Source organism: Pavona decussata, unplaced genomic scaffold (genome assembly GCF_977016875.1).
Source record: "Pavona decussata unplaced genomic scaffold, jaPavDecu1.1 SCAFFOLD_36, whole genome shotgun sequence".
NCBI classification, from domain to species: domain Eukaryota; kingdom Metazoa; phylum Cnidaria; class Anthozoa; order Scleractinia; family Agariciidae; genus Pavona; species Pavona decussata.
Genome location: NW_028145458.1, coordinates 732,816 through 755,841, shown reverse-complemented (window position 1 = coordinate 755,841; position 23,026 = coordinate 732,816). Strand labels below are relative to the sequence as shown.

The 23,026-nt window shown below is 37.0% G+C and overlaps 1 protein-coding gene across 2 annotated transcripts; it reads right to left on the bottom strand.

Annotated features, from left to right (window-relative positions):
* Window positions 1–2,037: 2,037 nt before the first annotated feature.
* LOC146484227 (uncharacterized) lies at window positions 2,038–20,892 on the bottom strand. 2 transcript variants are annotated; one of them, XM_085105018.1, is made up of 5 exons: window positions 20,651–20,892; window positions 14,727–14,847; window positions 8,589–8,736; window positions 6,916–7,054; window positions 2,038–5,035 (listed from the first exon to the last, which is right to left on the bottom strand). In XM_085105018.1, the coding sequence occupies exons 1-5, from the start codon at window positions 20,819–20,821 to the stop codon at window positions 4,940–4,942; spliced, it is 675 nt and encodes a 224-aa protein (XP_084961144.1). In that variant the 5' UTR covers window positions 20,822–20,892; the 3' UTR covers window positions 2,038–4,939. The 2 variants fall into 2 exon arrangements, with proteins under 2 accessions (XP_084961144.1, XP_084961145.1); XM_085105019.1 differs by lacking the exon at window positions 20,651–20,892 and adding an exon at window positions 19,804–20,029.
* Window positions 20,893–23,026: the final 2,134 nt, after the last annotated feature.

Genomic DNA, 23,026 nt, shown 5'->3' with positions numbered 1-23,026 from the left:
AATTGGAATATCGCCAAAATTCAGTTTGAATATGAAAATATGAAAGATATATTTGAACTGCGGGTGACAGTTTAAATAGAAGAAAGACCCTCTCAGTTAATTGCAAGGATATTTCTTTTATTCAATCAGTCACCCGCAGTTCAAATATATCTTTTATATATTCATATTTATTTATTCATCTTCCTCGGGTATATTACGAACTCACAATATGACCAGCTCCCAGTTGGCTTGATAGCTCAGTTGGTAGAGCACTGCACCGGCATCGCAGGGGTCATGGGTTCGTATCCCCTTCAAGCAAGATTTTTTTTTTCGGGCTTCTTTTCGCAACTGCTTAAGTTATGTTAACAACTGGGAGGGTCTTTCTTTTAATGAATCTGTCACCCGCAGTTCAAATATATGTTTGATATATTCATATTCATTTATTCATCCTCCAAGGATATTTTACGAATTCACAATATGACCCTTTCAGTTGAAAACATGCGTTTCCTTTGATGGTAAGCCCAGCCAAGTAATAAATAGTCATTTTCTCCTAAACGAGCACGGTGAGCTATCTTTTTACCTTTTTATTTTAACTTTGTTATTATTGTCTTTATGTCAAAAAAATTTTTAGAAAAAAATTGACGACAGAAGAATGAGTCATCGCCAGAATTGCGCGCTTGCCCACCACTCGCGGGCATGAAATAGTGATACTGAAAACACGCACGCAAGAAAAATTGTGGGCAAACACTACTTCATGCTGTGCTTCTTTGCCAAGAAATTTCTCTCTAATTGCTGCTTATCCTTCATACATTCTATGTACAAGGTTTTCTTTCAAGTTCTACTTTGACTACATGTATGTACTTTCTGTCAACACCAAACATGGCGAGACTCATATTTGAAAGTGAATATTGCAAGCAGTTATGGGGTATGGTGACCTATCTTTTTTATTGCATTTTTTGAAATGATATTTTGTAGTAAAGAATCACAGAAAGTTTGAGAAAAATTTAGCAACTTTTATTTCGCGAGAATAGTTGCGCAAACAACTGCGACAGTTTCTCTTCTATTTAAGATTTAGTTTACCTGCCAAGTTCGAACATTTTTCGCAAATTTCAAACTCTCTTATTAAGGACGGTGCCTACTAATACCGAAGTATTTTTGTGCGGTTTATGACTATGCGGGAAAAGCAGATCTTAGCAAGGGCTATTGGAATCCAAACAAAAAATTGGGGGTAACCACGCATTTTTCAGAGATAATTCAACAAATATCTCTTAAAAACGCCAAAATATAAAGCAATGTATGGGATTTTTTCCTAAATTGAAGCTTAATTTATCTTTGAAAAAATGCATGGTTACCCCCAATTTTTTTTTTTTTGAGATACCAAAAGCATTCGGTAAGTTCTGCTTTCTCCGTATAGTTTTAAACCGTGCAAAGATATTCCTGTATTAGTAGGCACCACCCATAGGAAACCAGAGTATCTCGCGATGCGCAGTAACAATAGTAGGCACCGTCCTTATAGAAGGTATCGCGAGGTGGGATCCCCGCGTCCAATAAGCAGTTCGTTTGGTCTATTTAAACTCCCGACTAAGAAGAAAGGGACTGGGAGTCTCTTAACACCTGCTTGAGGACGGTGCCTATATACGGAGGTATTTTTGCGCGGTTTATGACTAGGCGGGAAAAGCAGATCTTAGCAAGAGCTATTGAAATCCATAAAGAAAATTGGGGGTAATCACACAATTTTTAGAGATAATTAAGCAACAATAATATAAAAAAGTGGTAAAATACAAGGCAAGGTATGGCATTTTTCCCAAATTGAAGCTTTATTATCTCTGAAAAATGCATGGTTACCCTCAATCTTCTTTTTAGATACCAAAAGCATTTGCTAAGTTCTGCTTTCTCTGCATAGTTTTAAACCGCGCAAAAATATCCCTGTATTAGTAGGCACTAACCATAGGAAACTCGAGTATCTTGAGATGCGCAGAAACAAAAGTAGGCACCGTCCTTAAAAAACACTGAACAAGATAGCGATCAAACAGAGAAGAAATACAAGTGAAACAAAAATTGCATCAAACATTCCTTTCAGATTTATTACAGAAAAGAATATAACATTTTGTTTTCAGTTTTTGTCAACAATAATATAGTCTCTATGTTACTCTTATATTTACAGCTTAGGCACAAAACCCCCGAAGGAAACTAAGGAACGTGACAAGCATTTCAATATGCTGCATATCAACATGTCAACTTCAACCAAGACTAAGCTTGAACGGATTAATACAACCGTAAAGGATTAATTAAGATGCAGTAAAGGCTGTGATTACACAAGTCCCACAAAAGATCTAATTAGTGAAACCGGCAAAGATTTTCACCTTTACGTCTGGCTAAAACACGCCCTTAATAATATGAACTTCTACATTATCGATACAGCTATACGAGATAAATTGTTCTTTTTAAAATTTAATACTTAAAAGTATTAAAAGAACTCACTGTAAAGTAACTTGGTTTAATACGATACCGGTCTGTCTTTAGTCAAAACCAAATACGTCGTCCAGTTGTCGTCTCATACACAGATTGAGATTGTATACCCTAAATAGAAAATGTGAAGAAACTAGGAATGGTACAGAGACACCAGTGTTACTGAAATACTTCACGAAGTGCAGTGGGATTCCCTCGAAGAAAGAAGAAAAAGAAATAGATTGTCCATCTTCGACAAAATTCACAATGGGCAAACTGGGATTGACACTGTGAAGTATTTGAAACCTCTATAACTACTACTATAATTTTTCATATTTTCCCAGAACAATAAGAGAATGGAATTTCTTATCTAACGAGGCGGTAAATGCCCCTTCCATCACGGCGTTTTTAAACCACCTTAATTTATACTTGTCTATTTATACATTTAAAATTTTCTTTTATTAACACTGACCGATTTCCAAGAATCATCAGTTTTGATGGAGGCAAATTAATGGTAGATAGATAAATACCGTATTTCCCCAAGTAATATGCGTCTCGACGATACATCCGGCCTCGAATGTACGGCCCTTCGGTGCAATGAAGTCTGCCCCGAACCCGATAAAAAAAAAGAAACCGTTATGAATAGTGGACGAAGTAAGAGAAGTTTGAATTTACTCCTCATGTTTTGACCAAAATTCAAACCAGTTTACAGACGTTGCAAAAGCAAGAATGAAAAAATATGAACAATTCCAGCGCCTGGGTCTCTTTTTCGGGGAAATACGTATTATGTACGCGATGAAATTCGCGGAAAAAAAAGTTTCCTGGGAATTTCATCGTGCACATAACATCTATTTCATAGCTTTGGGTGGTTCGCTAAATGTCGTATTGTGTATTTAAATTCAATAAATGCCGCAGATGGAAATCAGAACCATTCTTATTATCTCTTGTGAATAGCAGTTACAAACCAAGGGAATTAAAACTTACTGAATGATCAGTGATAGGTGATTAAAAAAAAAAAAAAAAAAAAATCCAACCGGTCTCTTAGGGTTGCGTTTTAAAGACGTTTGAAACACGACTCAAGGTCTTGCGGTGTTTTTCGTCTCGCGAGCGACAATCGTGAACAAGTTACCGTTTGATTTACACGAACTATTCGCAAGTAAAAGGGTATAGTTATACCGTCTCAATCGGCACAAGAACGTTTAGTTCAGTTTTAAACACAAAGAGTAAGTGACCAGGAAAAAATATACTTCGCTCAAAACGTACAACGGCAACGAACTACGAACAATGACATGGGAAACTAAATACATACTCCTTGGATAAGTAACTACTATTTTTTTCTGTACAAAAAGGTAGATACAAAAATAATTATTAAACTTATTAAATCGGTAAACTGTAAGTATACAAAAAATACCCGTGTAAACTAAATACGCTTAAAAAAATTCAGTGACTACAATATGGTTGTGAAAAAATAAAATAGCAATATTCAGCCTATCAGAAAGTTCAAGCAGAGGGCATGTCTCAAACAGTAGCAGAAGGCAATTATTTTTCTGTTAGTATTCACCTTACTTAATGCTAATCCTTCACAAAATAATTTACAATGCAAAACTGAAACTTGGGCTGCTAAAGAACTGGGCCCAGTTGCTCGAAGCATGGTTAGCGCTAACCCGGGTTAAATGCCATGACAACCTATAGGTTTTAATACCTCTTAACCAATGGTTAGCGCTAACCATGCTTCGAGCAACTCAGCCCTGGCCAGTGAGAGAAAGAAAGAAAGGTTTTTACTATGGTTTTCTTTGTACTAGTCTGAAAATCATGAAAATTTTGAATTGGATTTGGCATGTTATCTGAATTGCCACCAATCAGATGTGAAATCAAACCACTTGTAGTATACTTACTACTGGGGCATTCACCTCGAAGCTGATGGCTTTTCTTTTGCAACACAATAACATACCAAAAGTAATTCTAGTGTCAATAATGCTATCCCTCTCTCACTGTCCACAATTTGCTACTCTGTCAGAAGTTTGTGTGCATGTGAAACACTGGGTTGCATAGTAATGAAATGACAAATTCTTTCACTGTCGACATGTTGTGACCGCTTATGTGTATATTATTCCTGTCAGAGTTAATAATCCCCCTGCACTGTGAAACAAGAGAGCTGCATTGCATTATAAAAATGACATGATCCTTGCTATGCCCTCTACCTTTAAAAGTTCAAAGAGTTCTAACTAGACTAGTGGTTTTTGTGAGAAAAAAAAAAAAAAAAAAAAAAAAAAAAAAAAAAAAAAAAAAACCAACAACAAGAAAAAGGATAAAAGAAAGGCAGTACTGCCAAGTAACCTCCCTTTTTTGCTCATCACATATGTCTATCACAATGTGAAAGGACACTCAATTATAATTCAGGTCCATTAAAGAAATGTGAAATCATTATACAACCTTTTTTTTAGTACACATTCAGGGTTACTCTTACATTTCAACACAACATTCTCTGCCGAGTGTCATCTGACCTTATTGGTCAGCTTGTAGCTTCAACTTCTCTTGAAGCTTTCTTCAGGCTGACTTTCATGAACTCTGGCTTGCTGTCTTCTAACTCCTTCTCTTTCTCAATATCCTTCAATGAAAGTACAAGGAAATCAGATTAACCCTTCGCCTCCCAGTAGTGATCAAAATCTTATTTCTCATTACAGCTGTCTTGTAATGCAGACAGGTGAGGAGAACAAAGCAAATCATCAACTACACGGTACTGTTTAGATTTAACACCAAATTGTCAAAACTAATATCCAAGAAAATGTATAGCAGTCAGTTGGGTGAATTACCATTGGAAGGGTTAACACCTTAAGCCCCGAGGGAAATGTTTGTTTGTTTCTAAATTGGTAACTATGAACTCAAACACCACATGTGATATACAATCTAGAAGGCCTCTTCTGGGATATGCTATAAATCACACCAACAGAGATGGAGGTCACAGATTAGATTGAGAAGTGCACATAACTGACAATTTGCAATTCGTAATTACGGTTTGTTTTAATGGGCAATTCCAGAAAATATCCATACCCAACAACGGACGGCTTCCATGTTTTAACCCCCCCTTGCCTTCGGAAATTCCAAAATGCGTTACCCCCCCATGCCCTCAGAATTCCATAATCGTGAACCCCCCCCCCCCTCCCCTTCAGAATTTCCAGTTTTTCTGGGAAGTACATTTTCGACTTAGCAACGCCTATATGAACAAATGAACATGAATTTATGCCTCCTCAGGGCTGTGATCTAGCGGCGCTAGGCGAAAAGCTTTACTCTTCAGCGACAAGAAAAACCTACTGCTAGTGGCCAGGCTGTGAAAACTTCTTTTCAAGTCCGAATTTGGCTATAATAATAAACACCATTTACGGCAGTTCTACTCCTCTTTGTTTTCTTGAGCTGTTTTGACGTTTACAAAGCAGAATAGCTCAAATTCAGACGGTTAAAATCTTTCAGCCCGCAAATATACCGTCGAGTCTTGTTGCGTCCTTTTATACGTCATGTAGTGTGCACGAAAACTGTTCTCAACCCAAATGCTTCATGTAGTGTACATGAAATGTATCATGATCTATCGGACAATCTATCGATGCTTGTCTTCTGCTTCCGCGGTCATACGTTCGTGGATAATTTTATTTACGAACTACAAAAGTCCACTACAATAGCGTTTTCAAGGAACTCACTCTACACTTTCTACCCCAGAAATCCCACCTGTGGAATTCACCAGTGCCTTCGGATATCCAATCGTAAATACCCCCCCCCCCCATGCCCTCAGAATTCCATAATCGTGAACCCCCCCTCCCCTTAGGAAATCCTAAAAGCCGTCCGTGGTATGGTATGGATATTTTCTGGAATCGCCCAATTACAAGATTTTAGAATTTTGATAATTATGAATAGAGTTTTAGTAGTTGGTATGTTAGCTTGTATTTTAGAGAGTTAGGTGTCCCCTATTAGCAGTGGGTATCCCCTCTGCTAGATTGTTGCTTGACATGTTAATAAAGTCATTATTATCATTTATTATTATTATAAAAAGAAAAACATTTTGCAAAGATTTTGCTGTTTCTTGTACATATTGGGCACACTCCTAAACTATAAAAGTTCCTAAAGTTTGAGACACGGTAAATAAAGTCTCTCAGAGCTTGTGTCTGCAATTAGCAGATCTTTCTAAGATCATTTGGTTGTGCAAATTTCACAAATCGACAACATGCTGAGCTCTTTATTATTGAATCTTGTGTCATATGACACTATCGGGCTGTGAGCTAGGAGAATGATCAGATAATAATGGGCAGGCATGGTCAAGAGTTTAGAGATGCTGACAGAAGCCCAGGGCTATACCCATTGGTGGGGCAGCACCTTACTCTACAGCTTACATAGGGAGTACCCCCACCCACCCACCCACTCCGCACTTAGCCAACAGAACATAACCAATGACTCCTAGTTAAGTTTTGAAATATTATTATCATATGCATAAAACCTCACCTCATGTTTCTGAGAGATGCTGCGAAATCTGGATTCTAATTCACTATCAGTTTTTTTCACTTTCTCTGCTTTGACAGACTTCTTGTGTTCAAATTTCTCCCATGTTTTAACAAGTTCTGGTCTACCAAGCTGAATACCCCTGAAAAACACACACACACACACAAACAATAATTATTACTAGTATATACCACACAAGTGAATGGTACTTTTCGTGCGCGCTGATTGGCTAGCTCGGAGGTGATTAGCCATTAGTACTATGCACCTCCGAGCAGCCGAAGAGAAACAAGATGGTTTCCCGTTTTGCCACGGTTACTTAAGAGGAAATTATTTCGATAAACGAGGCGGCTGTTAAAAAAATATGTAAGAAGCAACAAAGTTTGGTTTGACGGCATTAAATGGTAAGTTATTTATTAATCTTTTCAACCTCATATTCAAAGGCGAAAAATTAAAATACAATCCCTTGTTTACAAAACTGCCGAGCACTAAAATTACAATGAAAAGAGTGAAACATCTAATATTTTTCAGCATGGTTTCAACAACAAGACAAGTTTTACAGAAAAATTGAAGAAATGACACTGTAGGAACTAAACAAGTGTCTTCAAAAGTTTTATTTGTCTGCAAGAAAGCGAGCCGAAACTTTCTACAATAAGAAATCACTTACCGCGTGGCGTGCAAGATTTAAAATTTCATGCCATTTGTCGGTATATTGTCAGAAATAAAATAATTTTTTGGTCTGCTGGTTATTCAGCTTGTGTGGTATATACTAAAACAATTATTGTTCACCTCAGTATCGGTGAAAGTGATGGATATTTACCGAGCCGCGAACTATTCACCTCCACTTAGGTGAATAATTGTTAACCAGTACTGTATTATAATATGGAGCTCTACTTCAACAACCGCCCAATATCACACAAAGTGAAAATATGCATTTTGGCCTCACACAATGATTCACCTATACAGTCCGCCTGGCTAAAAAAATATTCCCCCACTTTCTCAATCAATCAGCAGTGGAATCAAAACCAGTTGTGGTTAAAAAACATTAAGCAATGATTTCTCAGCCAGCTTCTCCAAAGCCTGGAAACTGACCAGGCATAAAAACTGTTTTATTTATGTAACCGATGTTCCTTGACAGAATTATTCTAATTGATTTTGGAAGCTAAATTAACATAAACTTACCAATTTTCTGGTGGAATTGGTCAAGTTAGTCCTTAACATTATTACACCATTTTATTAAAAACAAATGCAAATAAACAAACAAAACAGATTTTAAGAGGTACTTGGGACCCAATTTAGATATCACGTCTTTTGAATTGTGTGCTTTCTGGGCACGGTAATCACCACAATGCTCTAGCAGATGATAAATTGACATTACAGTCATTTTACTGCATCTTTCAAACATGTGGACTCCGAAGTTCAAGATTCAACCAATCACTGCAGCAGACCTCTAAGAAAACAAAAATGTTTGGTTCAATGGGGTTAAAAGGTTACGTTCGTACACTATGATTGGTGGATTCAATCCATTTTCATTGTCAGTTTCTGTATTGTTGTGGTCAGCCTGATCGCAGTAAAACAAGCAAGTCATTAGTTGTGTGTGAAGTTCAAAGTCTGTATGAAGGAACAGTAAAATCACAACCAGGTTTACTAAACGGTGTTAATTTACTATTAATACTTACCTTTGCTGGCTAAATTTAAGATCTCTCCTCAATTCATCTTGTTCCTTGGAGGCAGAGAGAGGTGTCGTTGTTCTCTTCAACTCAGGAGTAGTTGGTTGAGTTGTCTGATCAAAATAATCTTCTTTTGGATATTTTGGATGATTCCTTCCTGTGAAAACAGTTAAACATAGAGAAGTGAGATAAATCTGAGTTTGCCTTGCAGTAAACGCCATCCACTCTGAACTAAATATCTGCTTCCCTTATAAACAGTGAAAAGGTATGGTAGCCCAACAGTTGGCCAACTGGACACTGCATCAAGTAGTCCAGGTTTCAGGCCCAACAGGGTCAATTGTATTGTGTTCTTGGGCAACAAGGCACTTTACTTTCGCATTATGGAAGGCGGAATGGTGCAAAATTCAAGGAATCAAAATCGCTTCCAACATCAACAACCAACCTGCAGTTCAACATTTTCTTTCTAGATCAACAATAAAATCCGTCCAACTTCAACGGCAAATACAATAACCAACAACGAAAGTAAGTCAACACCAACAACAATTCCTCTCGTCTTCAACAACGAATCACCTCAAAACCAACATCGAACAGAGTCTCAACTTCGACAACGTAAAACTCGTTCAACAATTTGGGGACGAGCGACTGGCTATGGTCGGGGGAGGTTGGGACCGATAAAATCTATCGTACGGGAAATAGAAGATGGCTGCTAGCCATAGTAACGGATGGGACTTGTTTTTTATAGATTTGGAACAGCTAGTCTAAGATTATGAGCAATTGAAAGCGTCAAACTTTACTACAAACTATTCATTAGACGAAACTCTTCTTGAAAGGTTTGAAAATGCTGTCCAAGCTTTACGAAACGTGCTTCCTCATGTCCATCATTCACATTCAGTTGCTGCTATATTGTCAGAAATACACACAATCTCCAGCTAATGTACTGGGACTATATTCGTCATGGTGATTTCCCTTGTCGCTCGAGATGCTCTCAAGTAGCAGTTTTGTCATTTAATTTACCAGAAAGTGTTAAAACCGGGCATCCAGGGAGACCCAAGTTTGATATACATGAGAAAACTCTAATTGAGCTGAGGTCACAGGAGGTGTGATGCATTGGGGGATTTGGAATCTGCCATAGACCCTTTGCATAAATGGCACCTGAATTTGAATAACAATACTTTATGCATCCTAAGCCTCATATTCATGTGAAAAATCCTTTGTCTGGAAACATGAACAGGAGGCTTAGGATGTATCAAGTATTGTTATTTAAATTTGGGTGCCATTTATGCAAAGGGTCTATGTTTTTTAAGGGTGTAGGGTAAGAAATTTTTGCTGTAAATTCTGTGGAGTAGTTTTATTTTACAAGGAAATTTGTTTTTTATTGAAAACAATGAAGAATTGGCAGTAAACGAGTGCTTCAATACGTAAAGAAATAGATATTTGACAGGGGCATTGTGTCAGAAAAGAGGCATTTATTATTATTATTTTCTGATTTATTTGCATCGCACTGTTTGCAGTCACCGATGACTCAATGACCACTCAAACATATAGGCTACACAAAAATCCAGGGAAAAGTTCTGTAGTAAATATATTATTGCCGCTTTCCACATGGATTCTCTTTTGCACAAGGAACACTTAATATCTTTCACTTGGGTCATCTTTGTTTCCCCCTTAATCTGTCATTGACTTTTTGCAGATCCAAATTTGATTGATATTTTTTTCATCTGAATCGTTTGTTAATGAGATTTTTCAGGTTTTCCTTCAAGCCTAGGGGAGTTTGGGGGATTATAATTTATTTACCACAAATTTGCACCTCCCAATCATTTTGGAGTGCAACCATGGGAACCTTCCCCTGTAATTCAATAGTTGAAATTAAAATCAGAGCAACATTTATTTTACAAGACAAAGGTTGAAATTTGGTTGAAACAGAATAAGATACATTTGAAAAATGTAACAAAGTTTGTTTCTGCTAAATTGACATTATGAAAATTGTAAGTTCTTGGAGGGTACACAATAGGTTTTAGGAATGTAGAATGTGGGATTTTACTTAATTCCTTCTCCACTTTACACATATAAGCTTCTGGTGACACAAGATTCAGGATGTTAAATCCAACTTTAGATATTCAAAAATTCTTAGCTATTTTAGAATTCAGGAGTCCAAGAAAAACTAAGTGGGAATCAGGGTTTGTGGGCATATTGTGGACCCTCTTGTACAATTTTCATGTTGAGTTGAACACAACTGTTTAGTATAAAACAAACAATGTGATTTTAGTTAAAGCGTATTTGTAAACACAACAGAACACTCAGGAAAGCATTAGAAGCTAGAGTGCAGACATTAGACACAGGTAATACTCTTAACTATTTACGGCTAACAAAAGCACAGAATAGAAATAGTGCTATTTTGATTTAGTAGAGTTTTATGGTTCTGATACCCGCACTCTGAACCAGAGAGTTTAAGTAAAATAATATTTTCATATTCAAGCATTATGCATTTGTTCAAATTCTGTTAGCATGCCTACAATGCTTTGGAAACCCAAAGCAATCCGTTTACTGTTGATCTGTAGTCCATGAACAGCTGTAACAAGTAAGTAATAAACATGTGAGAAATTTACCAACATGCATGTACTGTTCAATAATTAGTAGCTTCCTTTCTATGGTCCATTATTCTCTGAATCCAAGCACAATGAAGGCAGTATGGGCGAGGAGGGGCAAATGAGAGAGGGGCTGTTGTACACAGATTACCAAGATACCACCCCACTGACCAACATCTCTGAGAGAAAGGGAGGAGGTCCTGTACTAGTACTGTACTGTACTCTGACCCCCAAAATGTTCAGCCTTTCTCTGTGTACATTACTCATTAGTAACTAGACCTTGAAGAGTAGTAAGGCAATGTGAGTGTATATCAATTCCATAACGATTTGATTCTTGTAGTGGATTAACCATAGTACATAGCTGGTCTAAGATACGATCTGAAAGAAGAGTGGCATCATCAACTTCCACTGTGGGTAATTCTTGATCCATTGGTGTAGGTGCAGCTGGATCAAATCCATACCACTTTAAATCATCAACATCTGGGTCCGCCTCAGCGATTTCTGCTACTGCAGTCAAAGTACGGTTTGTGATATCAACCATACCATTGGACCAGATTCTCTGTGGGCTCCAGTTGTGCTCAGTTCTAAGAGGATGGTTATTCCATGCTATTTTAAAACTTGTAATACCTCTGTTTATATGGGGTAGAAACACATAATGCAGAGCTGATTTATGAATTGGGTTATCCATATTCAATAAACCATTCTCTCCCATTACCTGCAATGTGTAGTCTAAATTATATAGCACAATAAGTACGCAAGATGTGAAATGCAAGACAGCCTTTATTAATAAGTAACTAATTCTTTCTTCCTTAAAAAAGTACAACAAATAATTCAAACAAAAATATAATATAAAAACTACTCCACAAACTACTAAAACAGGGAAAAATTATTAACAATGATATAATAACAAAACCCGGCTGTTGTATATAAAAGTGATAAAACTACTCCCGGGTGGGATGGGAGGGATATAAAACAAGTTGCTAAAGTTGCCAATGTTGCTAGCTCTACGAACTGATGTTAAAATGCAATCAAGCACGTGTGGTTTGAGACTAAACTACAGAAGTATATGTTATATTACTAGCTATAGTAAAATCACAGCACTGTACTCAAGTAAATACTTCTGGCCAATCAAAATCTATACTTAGGTTTAAGATGTTGCAAGACAAACGAAGCTGATGCAACATCCTCGTGTGCAAAAATTATAATCATGCTGTACAATTCCTGCACCCCACATCAAGGCTATAGTTTACAATTTAGAACAGCATCAGTCTAACAATGTCTGACCGACGCCTACCAAAAAATGTGGGCCACACAACGAAAGACATCACGCCAGGGCCGTTCGATTCTCTGGTTCTTTTTGGTCCACCTCATCATCACTTTTTGGTCCACCTCATCATCACTAATTTCGTCAAATTTTGACAAATGCTCTTGTCCAAACTCAGCCACTCTGCACTGAATTGTCCAGCGTGATACCAATAACATTCGAGCTATTTCATTCTAGTTAAAGCCCAGTGACCTCAGCTGAAAAAAAAAGTAGAGTTTCCTCATGTATATCAAGTCACTATCAAACTTGGGTCTTCCTGGATGCCCGGTTTTAACACTTTCTGGTAAATTAAATGACGAAACTGCTACTCGAGAGCATCTCGAGCGACAAGGAAAATAACCATGACAAATATAGTCCCAGTACATTAGCTGGAGATTGTGTGTATTTCTGACAATATAGCAGCAACTGAATGTGAATGATGGACATGAGGAAGCACGTTTCGTAAAGCTTGGACAGCATTTTCAAACCTTTCAAGAAGAGTTTCGTCTAATGAATAGTTTGTAGTAAAGTTTGACGCTTTCAATTGCTCATAATCTTAGACTAGCTGTTCCAAATCTATAAAAAACAAGTCCCATCCGTTACTATGGCTAGCAGCTCCGCCGGCCGCCATCTTCTATTTCCCGTACGATAGATTTTATCGGTCCCAACCTCCCCCGACCATAGCCAGTCGCTCGTCCCCAAATTGTTGAACGAGTTTTGCGTTGTTGAAGTTGAGACTCTGTTCGATGAGGGTTTTGAGGTGATCCGTTGTTGAAGATGAGAGGAATTGTTGTTGGTGTTGACTTACTTTCGTTGTTGGTTATTGTATTTGCTGTTGAAGTTGGACGGATTTTATTGTTGATCTAGAAAGAAAATGTTGAACTGCAGGTTGGTTGTTGATGTTGGAAGCGATTTTGATTCCTTGAATTTTGCACCATTCCGCCTTCCATATCGCATTGCCTGTATCAAAGCTCAAAATAATGGCAAGTGAACAGACAATGTCCAGTCAGGATGACAATAAATAATTTGTCTGATCAGTTTGCCAGTCATTTTGACTGGTCACATAAACGGCCTTTCAACAAATGACCAGAAAATATATCACATAATAAATATTCATATTCATACTATCTGAAAAAAACTCTGGAATCATCAAATATCTCATATTCCAAGAGAACAAAAATTTGTCTCCTTTATAACACAAAATGAAATAATGTAATAATGCAATCTGAGGCTTGCAGTCACAGATACCGGTAAGTAGAATACAGACATTTTTCAGCTTTAATTGCCACTGTGTCAAGTGGCTTGCTAGAATAAACATAAAACAATATTTCCTCCTGTAGATCTCCTGAAGTGCAGTTGTAAGCTTTATTTATACTTGTGAGGTTGTTAAGGAGGGGGAGGGGGGGAAGGAGGGGAGAAGGGATAATCTGGCCCAAAAATAAAACAAGTAACCTGAAGATAACTTATGATGACAATCAAGCCAAAGAGGGAACAACTGATGACAAAGAATTTTACTTTGTTTCTGAGTACAGTCAACTCTCTCGTAAGCGACCACCCTTGGGGCACGACAAAGTGGTCGCTTACGGGAAAGATCAGCAAAATAAGCTTAATACTGGATTGATTACTTAATTACTTTAGCAGCTAAAATTAGGCAAATAAAAACTAATTTATTTGATTTTTTCACATCTATTCATTCTTCTGACAAAACATTGCATAACATTTTGGTACAGATCACTGTAAAAATTCCTGTTTACCTACAGATCTAATTAAAGCCATCTTCTCTGTCTGTAAACTGTAAAATTGTAAACTGCGTCATTAAAAATAGAACTTTTGTTACTTCTGAGTAATGATTTACTAATGATCATATGTGATTATGTTGGGTGGTCACTTACCAGAAACAGAAAACAAAAGAATGTGTCAATTTTCTGGCCTAAAAAGTGGTCGCCGTCCCTTAAGAAATTTGAGTGGTGGTCGCTTACGAGAGAGCTCTTGAAACAGTATTTCACTGAGAAACAAAACAGTTGTTTACAAAGAGGTCGCTAACGGGAGGTGGTCGCTTACGAGAAGTGGTGGCTATGAGAGAGTTGACTGTACATGCAAGTAGATGGTGTCCTGTGATTCATACAATCTGACTGGATCCAGGAGCAATTGTACAATTTTTCCCTATATGGACCTCTCAAGCAGTAAATGTCAAACATTTGTATACAAGGTCTTGTTTACACTTTCAAAATCTAACTCCAAATAATTATGCTAAATTACCTGGTTGTGGATTTTGTTGTATCTTCGCGGTAAGCTCACACAAGGCATCCATTTTTATCTTCTCTTGTTTTGTTGACGCATCCATGTGGTCTAAAGTCAGAGGATCAACTGTTGCAACACACTGAAAAACAAAAGTGAAACAAACAAATTTTTCAGGCTTAGGTAAAGATTAAAACCATAATGTCTGAATGTGAAAATTGCTCGGAGGGATTTTTATGCTTGTTTTTCACACTAGTTATCATTTCAGAAAAGTCTGAGTTACCAGCAGTTGTCATAGAATTAGTTAATGTGATCCCAAAAGCGGTGTTGTTGGGCAAATCAAAGTTTCTAACTAACTGGTGAACCAATCACTTTTGTAATTAAAAATAAAGTTTATAATAATACAGCTATTTCAATAAACAACATTGGATTTTAAAGGATTAAGCATACAGGACAAGACAGAAAGTTTATGTGGGTAGTAACCTGGCTGCAACATCACTGTTGTTAGTGTCATAGGATGGGGCAAAATACTAAAATATCTGTTATAGGGGTGGGCAATTTAGTTTAACTAGTTTCAATGGTAAATTTAGAATTCTCAGTGCTACTTGGCATATAAGATAATCAACAAGGATGTCACAAATATCTGTTGGAGACTGAAGCTAATAATTTTGTGGATTGTGTGAAATTTGATTATTTTAGCATTTGATTTATTGTTTTTATTGTGAAATATGATCGTTTGTGGTGTGATTCGAAGGAACATGATCGCTACGTGATCCAAGATGCTTTGTCCCGTACGAAAAGTAACTAGTGTCAAATTGTTACTTTATTGAATGCATGTGAGTTGAGAAACTGTGACTAACTCGAGATCAAATTAGTTCAATAAATCCTTTAAAACCAAACGTGACTGGTGGAGAACACTGTTTCATCTTGGAGGCGAACATTCTCCACATATCTTCTATTCCTTGATAATTAAATTTTTCATATATTTTTTGTAAAAGTTAGGTCCATGGTGATTAACTAAAAAAAAAACTGGAGAGTCATTTGTTTGGAAAAAAAAGTGAGTACGAGAATAACCTGATGTTACAAAATTGGCTCTTGTTACGTTATAGGGTCTCCATGATTGTTACTGTAAAAATGTTCTGATGAATAACTGTAGACAAGGTTTCTGTACTAAATTTTATTTTATTAGGTTGATGGAACTAATGCTTTCCATGTATATCTAAGTATAAGATAAATATCTTTTACAGGGCATTTGAAAACCCTCCACAGCCACAGTATCTGTGAAATTTAATAATGTGTAGGTAGAAAAAGAGAAATATTTAAAGCCCTTTAACATTGTACTGTAAATTTTATTTCCTCAGTACATACACTCAGTCGGCATGAAGTAAATCACCATTGTGACACAAATTCTGTGTGTACTAGGGATGCACAAGAAAATTAGTGCTAACATCCTTGAATTGTTTAATTTACAATTCTTTTTCCAGATCATACAAAGCAATTCTTAAGGAGCAGCATTGATTTTAATACAAGATCAACATCCTCCCCCCTTAATTCTATACATATCATGTTTAAAATTTGTTTTTGGTTTAAAATTTTTCAAAACAATCCAATTTTAATTTTCCTTTGTCTGATCTAAAAGAAAATAAAAATTTCATGTAAACTGGTTTGAACTTTTTCAATCAAAAAATTAGATTAGACCACGACACACACCGAAGATTAAAAGATACAGAGAACAGGAAAATGGATCTCAAGTTACAAACTGTAAAACTGATAGCAAACTTTGACCCGTTTTAAACAAAGTTTGACTGTCATGTGCTGCTAAAGTCAGTAAACCTTGATTCAGCAGAAAGCTTTTGAACATGCTGTTTCAAACCGTGAACAAGCAAATCCAGTCACATGCAGAAATGGCGGTTTGGTACAGCAACAGCACAGCAGGTTGTGCAAGCTACACAGCAGTCCAACAGCTCAACCTCGCTTGAAACAGCAGCATAAAAACATAAAATGCACACCTGCAAACCTCCACAACCGAATAGTACAATCATTGTACCACTGAAAAATAATTTTCAATTTTAATTCCAAAAAGGTTCAGAATTTGGCAATGGGCTACATCCATCAGCAAACCAACTTAAAACTCCAAAAGGTTCAGAATTTGGCAGCATTGTCAGAACATCTATAATTACAGAGATTGAGCATCATGTTTATGGCAAACAATCGTCCTCCAAATTTACATTTGTTAGTCACCATTTTCTGTTTCTGTTTCTAGGCGAAACACAACTTCCCCCAGCTGCTTTTAACACCTCAATCAATTTTGTCAATAAAAGACCATATCGATATCCAAGTTAACTATCCAAGCCCAAGTGCACTAATCTCTTGCCAAACTGTTCAAAATCTTAATGAAACCTGATTTACTAATTCTATTGAGGATATACAACGCTAAATCTCTCTATTGAAAACTGTCTTTTCAAACACTGCACTTCTCTCACATGGATAATTTAAGGTGAACTATGGACTAACTAAGACCAGTAAATGCTTACTGACTATTGAAGAGAAACCAAAGTTGAGAATGACATTAATGTACAACTAAGGACTTATTTGAAACTGGTTTGCTAAAATCAGTCAATCAGATTGCCTCCTGGAAGAAACAATAATTTATTGTGCCAGGGATCTTACAGAAACCCATGATCACATCATATGACCTCTTCACATATGGATGGGAAGAGGAAAATCACGTACATCAATATACAATATCTGGTTTACAACTTTATGCGAAAAATAATTAAAAGAGCCAAGGATATTCACATAACATTGCTACTCCTTCACATTAAAAACGTTACTTGTTTCCCAAAATAACTAAAAATTATTTTTCAAATTATGCAAAAATTACCATATGATGATGTGACAACTGTCCAGTGCTTTCGTTATATTATGAAATGCTATGTTTATCAGACAAAGCTTGTTGAGATTTTGAAAGCACATTACACGCCCTTCTGGGATAACGAATTAGTTTCTGTTGAATACAGCTGAAAAGACTGACAGGTAGAAGGGTATTCTAGATACCATGTTGAGATATCTGTGTGACATAAACATGGATTTACAATGTAATCAGGAAAATCTAGAGAGGCGTCGAGCCGTATTAAATCTACATACACTATCAAACAAGACAAATTGTCTGATGTTTAGCTTTTCACATGTTGTTTTACAGTAACCGTGCGTTGTTGCTGGTGAATATAGTGTCGTAAATTTGTGCGTTATACGGGAGAATGAAACATTTGAAAGTCTTGTATGAAGAACAACATGGCTGTTGACATAAGAGCTAACATCTTTTCGAAAATTCAAATTCGAAAACCGCGACATGATGCTTACAAATAAAAGCTAAATCAGAACAAGACGAATGTACATTTACACAACAAAGCAACGATTAGCAGAATTATCGCCACAAGAAGGTTTAAGAGAAAAACAGCAAAAAATTTATCCGCCTTTTTTTAAACGCCTTGTCACTAGTGTAAACGAAATTTGAAGCCAGACTCAGCGATACTGACTAAAGAAAAACTTTCCAGCGAAAAAAATGAGAAAAACCCGTCGCTGACAGCTCTTTTGTCAATTAAATTTTCAGAACACAAACAAAAGACTTTAAAATTCACAAATACAGCTCTTACCGGGTACAAAGTAAATCTCACTCTGCAAGAAGAGGTTGGTGAAATGGAATGTGAAATTTATAAATAAACATTGAGCAAGGCAAAATTAAGCTTATCCCAACACAAATTTGCGAGTGACCGACATGACGTGAGAGCGCAGATTTAAGCATGCTCTTTCTATTTTGATAGGCTCGACGAAACATTTTCGCCTAACTAATACCACTTTATACTACTTAACCATTCAAACTTTGATTCTGTGTGAAAGTTCTGAACTTTAAATGCCAAGCAGTACCAGTAAAACGGTCGCTCCCAAAAAGACAGAACGCCATATTACACCTGTAAACAAAAAGCGTCGAGCGCTTCTTCTCTCCAATAACATCACTTCCAGTCGCTAAAATCTAATCACGTTAACTGCTACTACCCAACTGACCTCGAAAATGTGGAGAAATCCTGTTCCGTTGCAATGTTTTGTAGCACTTCCTTTCTATTCCAGTCAGTTGCTATAACTGGCGATTGAGCAACCGACGATTGTGCATAGCTTGGAGGAAATTACGCGTGAAGCACTGGGCTCGATTCCTAATTTGGCAACCTTGTGGTTCGGGTTTTTATTGTTGTGTAAATACAAGACGCGTGAATTTTATCAAGCATAAAAAGGATTAAAAGTGCCGAGAAATCGTATACAAAAAGACTCCGCGAAAACCCAACTAGCATTAGCGAACCATGACGCTACTGCTATGCCTGGATGAGAAAGCTAGAAAAGGCCTATCACTGACTGAGAGATATATCGGTTGCGGTGGCTCCTCGTTTTGAACTCGATGACAACCCTGATAAATATGCAATTCACATGCTTTAAGCCTTGAAATATTAAAATATTACACCTTACGATGTCAGAACTGAAGTAGAAAGGGTAGATAACCTAGAAAGATTTTAAGGTTTCCGATTTCAGTCGCAATACATTCTTTGAATGGGAGCGGGAGAAATTAAAGATAAACTGTTGTAACTGTACTCTAAAGAGTCTAAAATATCTTTAATGGGGTAATTTTTTTTTTTTTTTTCGTATTCAAATGCTTCACGAATTTTTTTAATGAATTATTCAGCGTTATTCCCCGGCCTTCCAATATAAAAGCGACGTCAAAACAATATAAAGAGCTCTTTCCACAGAAATTACGTCCTAATTGCTCCTATTAAAAATATAATCCTTTGGACAGTTCAACACGAGAGATTCTTTTTTTCTTGAGTCGCCACCGTTGTAGCCCACCAAAAACAACAACTCCTTGTAACCTTAAAACAAAACGGTCATCTTCCTACAAAGCGAGTCGCACATAAAATTTTTGGTATGGTAGTCTTCACAGTCCGAACACCGCACTCTGTAAACATTGAGATCCCTTCGACAATCATTTCACAATAAGCAAATCCTTATCGCAAACTAAATACTTAAAAGCAAGAATTAAAAGCATACCTACACGTGAATCAATTGGATAAACTCGCAACAGCGTGCTACGTCCACAGCTTTTGGATTGTTGAGAGTAAGCACTCAATTTCCTTACCCCCGCGGCTAGGCAATTTAACACCAACTGATGATCGCCTGACCCCCAAGAAGCGAAGACTTGCATCACGGATGTCAAACCTTATCTTTTGCGTATTTCATGATCGATTGTACAAAACACTCTCATTGTATTTCAACATAGTGGTTTGGAGGTATAAGGATTGTTGTTGAGGGATTGTTATTTTTTGTTTATCACTATGATCGTGGAAAAGCCCTCACTTCTACTGAAGCGTCACTCCGTGACCAATACTATGTATAACGTTTTAAGCCGCAGAGCAGAAACGAATTTTTTTCACCATTAATTCCCCAGACACGAAAACTACTCGCCGAACTGGAAAAGTTCCAGAAATTTTCATGAAGGCAAGCTTATGTAGATGCTAGGCGGAAGTTACTATTTTTATCTCGTGATTTTAACATGCATCTTTTCCCGGAGGAAATTTTCTTCGGTTTAAGGAAATATGCGGTAATTGAAGAGGAGAGTAGCCTTGCACTGAAAACATTAACTGGATTCATGTTACAAGAAACCATCATCAATCTTTGTATGTTGTTTGAAGAGTTAACAACCTTTAAGGAATGACAATGGAACGAATAGTAGAAAATTACAACATCGGCACCCTTAATTATTTGTGCTACCAGTGCCACAACCGCAAAACCGAAACCTTATCTTTAAATTTGTATTTCAAACAAAGTAAATACTTCCTGAGAAAATCCAATATTTCAACAAGACGCGCAGATAAAATAAGAAAACACAAACTGATATGTACCTCAACAAACGATGAAGGGATGTATCCAATTTCGTTACTCGACAAATTTTGCGCGGCCCACCAGCCTCCATCCGCTTTGTAGGTGACCACAAATCTGTCTCCTTTCTTAAAACGAAGTAAGCCATCCCCGCAATCATCGCAATAGTCGTACTTGGCCTCGTACACCTCCATGTTGCGAGCAATCGTCGTCCTTTAGCTAACCGTGACCATTTCGCGAAAGCGTCTCCGATGTGTGTTCTCAACACCAGTTTGTCGCGCGAGTTGTCACTTTCAGTCACACATGTCATGACGTCATTGAAATAACCCAATCAATGCGTATTGATTTTGGCGGAAATTCAATCCATGATATTACCGGACGTGTCACGCATATTGACTAAACTCTTCACTGTCTGCATCAACACTGATAAGAGACTGTTTCACATGTAACATAAAACATCAACTTAAAATGATCTTAGAGCGAGCTAGAGAAAACGAAGTCAAAACACACTGGTGAGAAAAGTTCTTATTGACTTTTCCGGAAGGATATGACGATAATCTCTGGATCAATAGCTAAATATGGCTTTAAAAATACAAAGTCAAGGATTAGGGATTTTTTTTTTTAAAAGGTCTTGAAATTGTTGCAGTCTGCACCATCCTAAGTCTCTGTTTCTCGCATGTGTAGTGGTAAGATTTACTGAGTGCGGAGAGGGAGGGGGGGGGGAGTATTCCCTTACTTGAACTAGCCAGGGTCCTCCGCCTTCCACATGCAACAGGTGTATACAATTTCATTATTTATAGTCTGTCTTTTCGGAACTGGTTCCACCGAAACTGTTCTGGAACTGGTTTATCAAAACAAATGTTCAAAATCACATAAAGACGTCGCAACCGTTTACTGTCATCTATAAACAGGTTTAAACAGCTTTAGATTTTCTCATTATGCGACGTTTGATATCTCATCATCTTTCAGTTTTCTGATTTTCATTCGGCGTGACTTGTAAGGTGGGTCAGGGGGCGGACTACACCAGACAGTTTTGAAAAAGAAGGCTTTAAAATGAGACAAATCTTGTGTTTTCAACTCCTTCTAGTGATCTTCTTGTTCCGCCTTCCCCCGTCAAAGAGACATTCAGATTGATGTTATTTTTGATTAAACAAGTTTTGCGGCCTAGACGTCTTGTCTCCTCTGTAATGGTTTTAAAAACAATTTGTGTACTTGATTTTCACCACACACACAGATGAGACGCTGATTTCAGTACTATTTTATTGAACAATGGACGAGTGACCTGGGTAAGACATAATAATTTAAAGCGTTCTCTGGTTAAAAGTTCGAGCTTTCGATTGCCAGTCTGCAATCTTTGAGAAGTGATGAATAAAACGCGCGAACATGAAATATATACAGCTAAAAGTGTGAAAACGAAAAAAATTATTATAAAAACAATTAAAATTCTTAGTGGGAATAAAATGCTGGACTGAAGCTCATAATAAAATAGAGTGTTGTCTGGGTAATTGTTTCGCATTATTGTCTGCTTCACTTGTGATTGGCGTATGCCAGGATTCTGGTGTTTTTCTGACGCGGAAATTTCCCTCGTCGATAACGTGAGCCCTGTTCTGTGGAGTGGTCATTCAGCCATGCGTGTGTTGCAATGTTGTAACCTTTCATAAAGGCTTTTGTCACATTTCTATTATGTTCTTAAGCACCTCCCAGTGTCTCCAATATAACTCCACGAACAGTCGGGGCATGGAATCTTGTAAACAGCATTTGTCTGTTGATCAACCGGTGGTCTTGACTTGGGGGAAATAAATTCAATTTTTTTATTTGTAATTGACATAATTAAACTACGGTCTAACTGGCTGTCTGTACAAATGGTCATAAGTATAGTCTTGAAGCCTGGTTTTCAGTATGTGTCACAAAATCCCAGACTATCGAGGATTTCTGACATGTACCCAATTGGACTGAGTGCAAGATCCACTTGTAGGGAGGAGTTTTGTGGTCAAGAAACATCTAAATCACCTTAGTTAATTTCTCACCTTCATAAACTCTTTGAATGATTTTTGCCTTTATTTCTATATTTAATTATTTATTCTTATTATTTTATAAAGATCTCCATTTAAACCAGCTATGCTGAACTGGAATTTCTGTATAAATAATATAAATAAATAAATAAATAAATAAATAAATAAATAAATAAATAAATAAATAAATAAATAAATAAATAAATAAATAAATAAATAAATAAATAAATAAATGAAAATAAATAAATCTGTTCACCCGAGTGTGATTCGTCTGCCTTGTTTTGGCTAGCCCGTTTAAGCTAGCCGTTGGGTTGTTCGCACGGGTGGCAAAGGTATGTGGTGGAGCCGCTCGTGTTCATTCACTATGACTCAGGCGAAGTCTTAACT

What these genes read in the sequence shown, in the direction of transcription:
- LOC146484227 (XM_085105018.1), bottom strand. Translation starts at nt 20,821, where the DNA reads ATGGAGGTGTACGAGGCCAAGTACGACTATTGCGATGATTGCGGGGAT. An exon ending in TCCCTTCATCGTTTGTTGAG is followed by an intron (nt 14,848 to 20,650) that starts GTACATATCAGT and finishes TTTGTTTTTCAG; the next exon opens with TGTGTTGCAACAGTTGATCC. An exon ending in ACAACAAAATCCACAACCAG is followed by an intron (nt 8,737 to 14,726) that starts GTAATTTAGCAT and finishes CTGTTTTCACAG; the next exon opens with GAAGGAATCATCCAAAATAT.